At 39.2% G+C, this 9915-nt stretch overlaps 1 protein-coding gene across 3 annotated transcripts in view; it reads right to left on the bottom strand.

The window, feature by feature from the left end:
• Positions 1-2150: 2150 nt before the first annotated feature.
• The window catches only part of egfem1 (EGF-like and EMI domain containing 1), a 57590-nt gene continuing 49825 nt past the window's right edge, over positions 2151-9915 (bottom strand). For all 3 annotated transcript variants that reach the window (XM_055197065.2, XM_073862681.1, XM_073862680.1), the window contains 7 exons: positions 9180-9308; positions 7826-7954; positions 6689-6817; positions 6419-6547; positions 5587-5712; positions 5377-5505; positions 2151-2561 (listed from right to left, as the gene is read on the bottom strand). In XM_055197065.2, the coding sequence (XP_055053040.2) occupies positions 2497-2561; positions 5377-5505; positions 5587-5712; positions 6419-6547; positions 6689-6817; positions 7826-7954; positions 9180-9308 (836 nt within the window). In that variant the 3' untranslated portion in view covers positions 2151-2496. The remainder of the gene's footprint in view (positions 2562-5376; positions 5506-5586; positions 5713-6418; positions 6548-6688; positions 6818-7825; positions 7955-9179; positions 9309-9915) is intronic.

Raw genomic sequence — 9915 nt, 5'->3', positions numbered from 1 at the left:
CCAAATACCAAAACTACCCCATGATTTACTCACCCCCCCAAAGCAATCCAAAATACACATGACCATCATCCCTCAGACAAACACATTTGGAGCCACTCTACCAAATGTCCCTGCTTTTCCAATCATTATAATGGGAGAAAACAGGTATTTAGGAAACAACTTCTGACTTTAAACCCTAAAAAAGTAATCCACACGGCTTCAATGAGTTAATAAAGGTCTTCTGCGGGTAATAAATGCTTTTTTTTTAAAGCAACACTAAAGAGTTTTTGCTCTTTGCTCCCCCTACAGGTTGGAAGCGTAATTGTCCATTACCACTGTCGTAAATAATTTAGCCTACTGCAGCAAAGCTGGCTCTGATTGGATTGAAGGTCTGCCATAAAGCAAGTTTTTGTAGTTTTCACTCGGACTACAGGACCGCGACCCAACGGTTGGAAACTTCTTTAGTGCGGTTTGGGCCGATAGAGGGCTGCAAAGCGAATGTGAAAGTGCCGTTCACCCTGTTTCGAGTGGATGAATGACTAAAACTTTTTTGGAAACGTTATTTTAAGGTAAAAAAAAACCTCTGGTGTTGCTTTAAGAAATATATAACTATAATAACTGGCTACCGGTGACGATGCCATCTTGGACTCATGCGCTCACGAGAGTTACTGCGCAACGTACCCATGGCAACCGATGATCACTACGCTAAAACTCTTCCTCCAATATGGAGTTGTTACCGGAAGCTAGTTTGAAAATATGAATATTTTTATTACAAAATCGCATCGATTACCTTTATTCAGGGTTCCCACAACTTAGTTAACTTCAAATTCAAGGACCTTTCAAGGACTTTCCAGGTCCAATACCCTCAAATTCAAGAACTAAATGTGGGGACACATTTCAAGTGGAGTAAGGTTACATCGTGTTACCTTTTAAGATACATTGTTACAGTTCCCTGTCGAGGGAACTCGCACTGCGTCACTGCTGTGACACTTTGGGGACGCCTCCAGGGGTAAGTGCGTCTGAATGTGTATATCAAATTCAACCAATGGTGAGGCTTAACGACAAAGACAAGGTGACGCGGGAGCCAGGAAGTATATCGCTATCTGAAATATTGCCAAAAACGACGTTACAGGGACACAGGAAGTATGGCAAGGGAGACGCACTGTCTCGTTTCCTTCTCAGGGAACAACAGTTACATACATAACACGAGACGTTTTCATGTGTCAAACACAACTATGCAAAAAAAGCATTTTAGTATGAATCAACATTCGCATACAGAAGATATAAGCTTTTAAAGCGAACAGTTTCGCAGGTGTGCTTAAAAATTTTTATGATTATCCTACACCACACAGGAAATAATAAGGATTTTGTTTCCAGAAAACTTCTTGCATAAAATAGATTCAAGCACTTTCAATGACCTGTATCTATGTATGTATATTTTCAAAAACTTCCCAGGGCCTTGAATTTTTCCCCCAGATTCACAAACTTTCAAGGATTTCAAGGCCCGTGGGAACCCTGTTTATTAACCCATTGGAGCCGTGTGGATTACTTATATGAAGGATGAATGCACTTTTTCTGGTTTAAAGACAGAAATTCCCTCCCGATCCCTGCATTCATTATAAAGTGTGAAAGAGCAAGGACATTTACCAAAACAACTCCAAATCTGTTCGCCCGAAAGCCGATGGACACATGCATCTCAGATGGCCTGAGGGTGAGTAAATCATGGGGCAATGTCTACATTTGGCTTGAGTATCCCTTTAAGTATATACTGTATATGTGTATCTATAGCACAAATGTTTCCAATTTAGACCAAAAAATGCCATAAAAGAGAATTTTATAGGCAACGCTGTAAAGAAAATGTAAATTTAGTATACGTTTACAAGGTAAATTTTAGACTGCACATGATATGTATAGAAAGAAAGCGTGTTTCGTGTGTTCTGCGATCCGATTGGACGTTGCTTGAGTGACACTTAAGTGGTGTATTTGTGGTATGTACTATAGAATTGGAAGTGGTTGAGGCTTAACTCTCATCCTGTAATAGAGAGGTTCGGTTGGGATTTGTGGCTCGGTGGGCGTTCGGTCGATCAGATGGTTTGGTTTGAATGTCTGATGTGGGATGTTTGTTTTGTACGGAATAGAATACTCACAAACATTCACACACACACGACACAAACATTTCACATTTTTATGTTAAGTCAAACTATTGCAAAGTGTGACATTTGCTTTCTAAACACATTGATACCCATGGACGTGCTTCCAGCCGGATACATGCATGGACTAGAATGAAACGCATACACATTCATTGACAGCCTGTCAGTGGTTGTGTGTGTATCCAGGAGTGTTTCTCGCAATGCTTTCTCGTACTAATTCTTCTGCGGCTTTGCTCGTCTGGGGGAAAACCCATAATGACAAGTCCTACAGTATACACACTCGCGCACACATTCGCTCAAGCCACTGGCCTTCTAGTGGGATTTTAGTGGAGTGTGTGTGCGTGTGCTTAAAAACACTGTAGCAGGACTAGGAGTGTGAAACACGTCGTCGCCTCTTCTGCACGTGTGAAGGTACATGCTCTATGAAAGCACCTGAAAGAAAGAGAAATAAATATATTGACTGCACTGCAAAACATGACTTTCAGGTTTTCAATACAAATACATAAAAATTCATAAATCAATATGTATCTTCTTTATGAGCAAAATGACCTAAGAAAATATGTCTAGTTTTTAGACAAAAAATTTACAATTTAAGGGAATTTGTGCTTAAATCAAGCTAAATAAATCTGCCATTGGAATTAATAAAAAGTGTTTAAAAAAGTTTTTTTCTTACCCCATTGGCAGATTTTTGTTTGTTTGTTTGTTTTAATCACAAATTCACTTAAATTTTATATTTTTGTCTAAAAACTAGACTTAATTTCTTAGGTGATTTTGCTTATTAAGAAAACGCATCTTAACCTAAGAATTTTTAATATTTGTACTGAAAACAAGACAAAAATACTAAGCATAGGGTTCCCACACCTTAGTTAATTTCAAATTCAAGGACCTTTCAAGAACTTTCCAGGTCCAATACCCTCAAATTCAAGGACTAAATGTGGGGACACATTTCAAGTGAGATTACAGGTTACATTTAAGATACATTGTTACAGTTCACTTTCGAGGGAACTCGCACTGCGTCACTGCGGTGACACTTTGGAGACGCCTTCAGGGGTAAGTGTGTCTGAATGTGTATATCAAATTCAACCAATGGTGAGGCTTAATGACAAAGACAGGGTGACGGGGGTGCCAGGAAGTATATCGCTATCTGAGATATTGCCAAAGACGGCATTACAGGTATGCACGAAGTATGGCAAGCGAGACGCAACGTTTTCATGTGTCAAACACAAATATGCAAAAAAGCATTTTGGTATGAATCAACATTCGCATACAGAAGATACAAGCATTTAAAGCAAACAGTTTATCACGGGTGCTTAAAAAGTCTGAAATTTTTATATGATATTATCCTACACTACACAGGGAATAATATGGATTTTTTTCCAGAAAACTAAAACTAGATCAAATAGATTCAAGCACTTTCAATGACCTGTATTTATGTATGTATATTTTCAAAAACTTCCCAGGGCCTTGAATTTTTTCCCCCAGATTCACAAACTTTCAAGGACCCGTAGGAACCCTGTAAGCAAGAAAGTCATTTTTTGCCGTTTTTTATTTTTTAAATTCAAGTTTCATAATGTAATTAGGAGTTTATAAGCAATCATTCAATCATTAATTTCAATCTTTGAGGTTATTTTTCACTAAATCTTCTTTACATTATGTAGGATGATTTTGTGTAAAATGGGTAAATCACGAAAAATTATTTTGCTAGGTTTTCACAGACTGGGACACATACCGTATTTTCAGGACTATATGTCACACTTTTTTCATAGTTTGGCGGGTACTGGAACTTATAGTCAGGTGCGACTTATTCGTCAAAATTATTTCATATGAACCAAAAGAAACCATTACCATCTACAGCCGCGAGAGTCCTCTCTGCTGCTCCAGTATTTATGTAATTCAATAGATTCAGTGATGCGGAATGACTTCGGGACCTTTTTGAACTTGATTTGGCTTATTGTGTTAATTCAGCCTCCAAGGTATGTTCTGTATGCTATTGTGTAAATAACTGTTTATGTTACTTTAGCATGTACGGACACCTATTCAGTCTGCTGTTCTGTGCTATTGTTTAGTTGAATAACTTGCCTTTCCAGATTAAATGTCTGTTCTTGGGCTCTAGTGCGACTTATATGTTTTTTCCTCTTCAAAAAGCATTTTTGACTGATGCGACTTATACTCCGGAGCGACTTATAGTCCGGAAAATATGTATTTAATTTTTTTTTTACAAAATAAGATGAAGATTTTACTAAAGTTTAACTAAACTAAAGTTTCTACTGAGGAAATTCTGCAGCTCACTTTTAAAGCTAAAAACCTTCATGCAGTCACAGGGGTGGTACCCTTTCAAAAAGTAAAGAGTGCATATTAGTACCTCAAAGGTATATATTAGCACCAAATGCATACATATCTGTTCATACACTGCAAAAAAATGATTTTTAAGAAAAAAATTCTTAGTATTTTTAGTCTTGTTTTCAGTAAAAAAAAGTAAAAAATTCTTAAATTAAGATGGATGAATATTTTAGTATCGCTGGAATGCTGCTTTGACCAACCATCTTTCAAAGCATCAATCAGCTCATCCATTTTAAAACATACATTTAATTCAAAAGACAAAGCCAGGAAGGGAAAGTTACGAGAGAAGTGTAAATGAGAATGTATTCTGGTACTCCTTAAATGAGAAGCAAATGTGAAAGAACTGTTTGTATTTTTAGGGATGTGAAGGTTTAGAGGTTGTGTGTATGGACGGAGTATGTGGATGTGTGACACACCCTCATACATTCATAAACGCACATGCACTCATTCACAAAACACACACACACACTGTGAATGTGTCCCGCTGTGGTTCACTTAAAATGACTGTCAGAGAGAGGTACTGTTACACAGACAGACAGGAGGCCCTTAACAGCTCAGGGGCCCATCATCACACACACATGGACTGAGACTGACACGCATACTGTCACACCAGTTCAGAAAAATAATTTGAGCTGTCGGGTTCGTGTCACGTGACTGACAGGAACGAAAGGAGAAGCAGAATTTAGGGAAAGAAAGATGTTGTGGCGAGAGATTGAAGAGAGAGACAGCATTAGCTGTTTGAAATTGACACCATACAGATGAGACACCAAGTAAAGTAAGAGGTTACTTTTTACTTTTAAGTATTTGCAGTTACTTATTATGTCCTACACTGGCACAAACACTGTCACTGGAATGATACACTTTAAAAAGGTTACACCGGTTTCTAAGCAAACCGGCACATGCTCACCTTCCTCACAGGTGGGTCCCATCCAGGTGAGAGGACAGGTACAGTGACCTGTGTGCTGGTCACACTGGCCTTCATGTGTACACTGACATTGAAAAGAACAATCTGGACCGTATGACCTGATGTCACATTCTAAGAGAGAGACAAAGAGAGTGAGATTGTAAATGGAAGTAAGCTGGGCTCATGTCCATAAATGTGTGTCTTTGTTTGTACCTTTCTCACAGTGCTCTCCAGTCTTTCCAGATGGGCACAGACAATGTCCAGTTGTTGGATCACAAGGCGCCCCATCACACTCACAGAGTTCTGCACAGCCGCGCCCGTACCGTCCGGCATCGCAACCTGTTTCATACACATCAACACAGTGACCATCAGACTGACAGATTCCCCTTTCACACATACACACATCGTTTGGCTTGCATATTGTAGGCCAGTATACGGTATAGACATGTGATGAAACATGTCTTTCATCAAAAACTCCAAAGCACCCCACCTGCTACCAACGCAAATGCGGTTTATTATCTTCTTGCACCTGACTGAAACTATCTTGACTGTCAGAATTAAGTTAAGTAACTTGTGCAAATTCGCACTGATTTAAATGTGATGCTTTAATTAAAGGGGACATATCATGAAAATCAGACTTTTTCCATGTTTAAGTGCAATAATTGGGTTCCCAGTGCTTCTATCAACCTAGAAAATGTGAAAAAGATCAATCCAGTAACTTCGTTTTGGTCAACCATTCTCCACAAGCACATGAAAAAATAGGTCATTGAAACTTTGCTCCCCTTGTGATGTCAAAAGGGGATGATATTGCCCCTTAATCTGCACTATCCAACTCCGGAACTGCCATTTGGTGCAGACATCAGCTTATTTGCATTTAAAGGGACACACCCAAAAACGGCACATTTTTGCTTACACCTACAAAGTGGCAATTTGAACATGCTATAATAAATTATCTATATGGTATTTTGAGATAAAACTTCACATATGTACTCTGGAGACACCAAAGATTTATTTTAAGGTCCACTTTAAAGCTAAAATGACTTACGTTTTTCACACCGATCACCGTGGTAACCTGGAGGACACATGCATTGTCCAGTCACATGATCACATTGGTGCCCATGTGTGCAGTCACATGACCGTTCGCAGAGCTCGCCATAAAAGCCAGCTGGGCATTCTGGGATATGAAGATGTAACAAATAATATTATTTATCTATCATATCTTTCACATTATTGTGGTCTTTTAAAATTTGTATTGCTTTGTTAGCTTTACTGTAACATTGAAATGTTTTTTTTTGCACTAGATTGATTTACTCACTGTGTTGGCAGGCAGGACCGTAGTATCCAGGTGTACAGGAACAGCAGCCAGTAATGCGGTCGCATGTACCATTGTTTTGACACACACACACCTGTTCACAGTTCACACCATAGTGACCTGGGACACAAGCTGTAACACACAAAGAAAGCGTTGGTATTTATTTTCAGTTATTTAAATAGTAGATGAAATAAACTATTGCACATTACTTTAAAGGGGACATGTCATGAAAATCTGAATTTTTCCATATAATTGGGTCCCCAGTGCATCTATCAACATAGAAAACCCAGTAACTTAGTTTTGGTAAATCATTCTCTGCAAGCATATGGAAAATAGGTCATTGAAATTTGGCTCCCCTTGTGATGTCATAAGGGGATCTTCTTATAATAATACCGCCCCTTAATCTGCATTATCAAACCACGGCATTGACATTTAGTGCTGAGAGAGAAAATAATTGACAGCACAATTGAGTTTTAATTTCAACAAACCACCATTATGGTGATCAGTGTTTGTATTATCATCAGCTCATTTGCATTTTAAAGGACACACCCACAACAGCAGATTTTTGCTCACACCTACAAAGTGGCAATTTTTTTAAGTAAGGAGTAATTGACGACGGGCCATTGAATTGTAAGAAAATAATGCACACCAAGGTGGTAATGCGGCACGACGCGAAGCGGAGTGCCGTTACACCGCAGGTGTGCATTATTTTCAAATGATTCGGAGGACCGGAGTCAATTATTCCGCTTATACCACTGTTACCACAAACATTGCTCTGGTGCCTATTTTTAAGACATTTGAAAAGATAGGTGTGCGATTTACAGAAAAATAATCAACACCCATAGAACATTTCTCAGCCAATCAGAATGCAGCATTCAACAGACCCGTGGTATAACATGTTATATAATACATTATCTGTGGGGTATTTTGAGCTAAAACTTCACATATGTGCTCTGGGGACACCAAAGATTTATTTTACTAAAATTATTAGTATTAGTAAATTATTATCTTAAAAAAGTCTTGTGCAATGTCCCCTTTTAATTATTTTAGGACATATGTGTATTAAATAATATAAATTTAATAATAATAAATATACATAATAATTTAATATTTTTATAGTGTATTTGTGTGATTGTTTACCTTTTTCACAGTGTTGGCCAGTCCAGCCCAGCCCACATCTGCACGTGCCATCCGCAGGGTCACACACGCCTCCATTGGCACATGTGCAAAAACTCCGGCACTGCGGTCCAAATCGTCCCTTTGGACACACTGCGTGAGGGACAATACATCAGGCATTCATCATAAGACAAATGCTGAATTACAAAGCAAAACAAAAAGCTGGATAAACATGAGACACAACTGTTGCTTTGTATGGGACATTTAATAAGGTCATGGATACGACATGATGTCTTGGATCTATACGCTACATGCATTTTAACAAGTTGAGAAGATCTGTCTTCAATTTGAATTAGAGGAAAACCACATGAGACTGGTTTACCAAACACTGATTAATCCACATACAGCATAAAATTATATTGTCAACAGTTTTTCCAGTGGGTATCTCATTTTAGCCTGAAACTATACTTACTCTGTGCCCAGAAAAAAGCCTTCTGTTGGTCTATTAATTTAGAAAAAAGCAAGTCCTCATCCTTTTATCTGTTAACAAAGCCCCGCTCCAGACAGCATCTTCCAATATCAACAGCAGCACAGATGGCACGACTTTAAAATAAACTCTGCATTTCTCAATTACTACAATTAGCACAGGTCCTCTCATCCTTCAAATGCATTTAAAGGGACAGCCACATGTGCGCTCCATCACACACACACACACACACAAGCCACACACAAGTTTTCTTAAGCTCCAGATCATTACTGTGATGGCAAAGTGGCTCTGATTTGGCAGTGAAGTAAAAGAGCAATCATGTTTCTCGGGGTAATTTAGATTGGGAAAACAATAAGCCAATCGCTTTGATTCGCTTGCTTATTTATTTGTTTCCTCGCCAGCTCTGCCGACACGGAACACAGAGAAACTGCCGCTTATAGCTATCTGTAAACATTAAACATGGCGGACGTAAGCAGTGGCACGTCCGTCGGCGAATGTGAGCAGTTTCGAGTGGTCGCTGCGGAGAAAATCCCTCCTGGAAAGTCCCGTTCCATTCCCACTGATGAGTGATGGAACGTGGAGATTAGCAATCTGATCTCTCGCTTCTGTTCTTGAGGAAAATGGGCACTGCGATCAAATTCCCTCACACAGGAAACTACAATTTGTTAACTTATGATTGTAAAAAAAGCCCTGGGAGAGGATTGGAAGAGGGCGAATCGTATTTTCAGGCGTTGTTTTGCTTATGAAGTCATCTGAACACTTATAGCTCCAACTCTGGAACGTTGGCAGGATAAGACCAAATAAGAAGAAAAAATGGAAGAAGAACTGAACTAAAAGAGAGGGAAAGAAAGCACAGTTTCCAAAAAAGAACAGATGTCTGTTTTTATCTACCTTCTTCGCAGGACTGTCCCGTTCTACCAGGGGCGCAGTGACACCTCCCAGTCACTGGGTGGCACTGTCCTGCTTCACCACATGAACACACCTCAGCACAGTCTTGCCCGTATCGCCCTGCAGGACAACCTGACAAAATAATGGAAAAGGTCATGGGTTCGATTCCCAGAGAACACACATACTAATTAAATCTGTACCATTTAATTCACAGGCCAGTCTTACGAAATTACGTACATATAGTCACGTACATTTTTTATTCTTTTTCGTGATATTAGCCTCTTTCACACAGTAATTCTGGTAAATTACCATGAATTTACCAGAATGAATTTACCAGTAAATACAAAAATGTGCTGTTCACACACGCAGTGGCGTTCCGTTATTTTACCGGTAAGACATCATTCACACATCAGTATCAAAATACCGGTAAATTCGTTGAGAAAGCGGAAGTACCTGTAGCACGCGGCGAGCTCAGTGTTGTATTTGTAAACAATCCACGTCGTTCATAACCACGGTCCGTATTTTGTTGTTTTCACGTCTGTGGTAAACAGTCGCGAAGTTGCTCATGACCAAACAACATTGAATGAGACGACGTCAAACCGAAAATGCGTTTTTAACAACAGTACTGTTTGCACTTTAGGCTTCACAGAGGGCATGCTAAGGACGTCGGCAATTCGGCGGTAAGCTGTTTTAAACAACTTTGGTGAAGAAATGTGGACGTAAACTTTAGGTGTCCTCA

The sequence above is a fragment of the Misgurnus anguillicaudatus genome, chromosome 24 (genome assembly GCF_027580225.2).
Source record: "Misgurnus anguillicaudatus chromosome 24, ASM2758022v2, whole genome shotgun sequence".
Lineage (NCBI taxonomy): Eukaryota > Metazoa > Chordata > Actinopteri > Cypriniformes > Cobitidae > Misgurnus > Misgurnus anguillicaudatus.
This window is presented reverse-complemented; position numbering and strand designations above follow the sequence as displayed.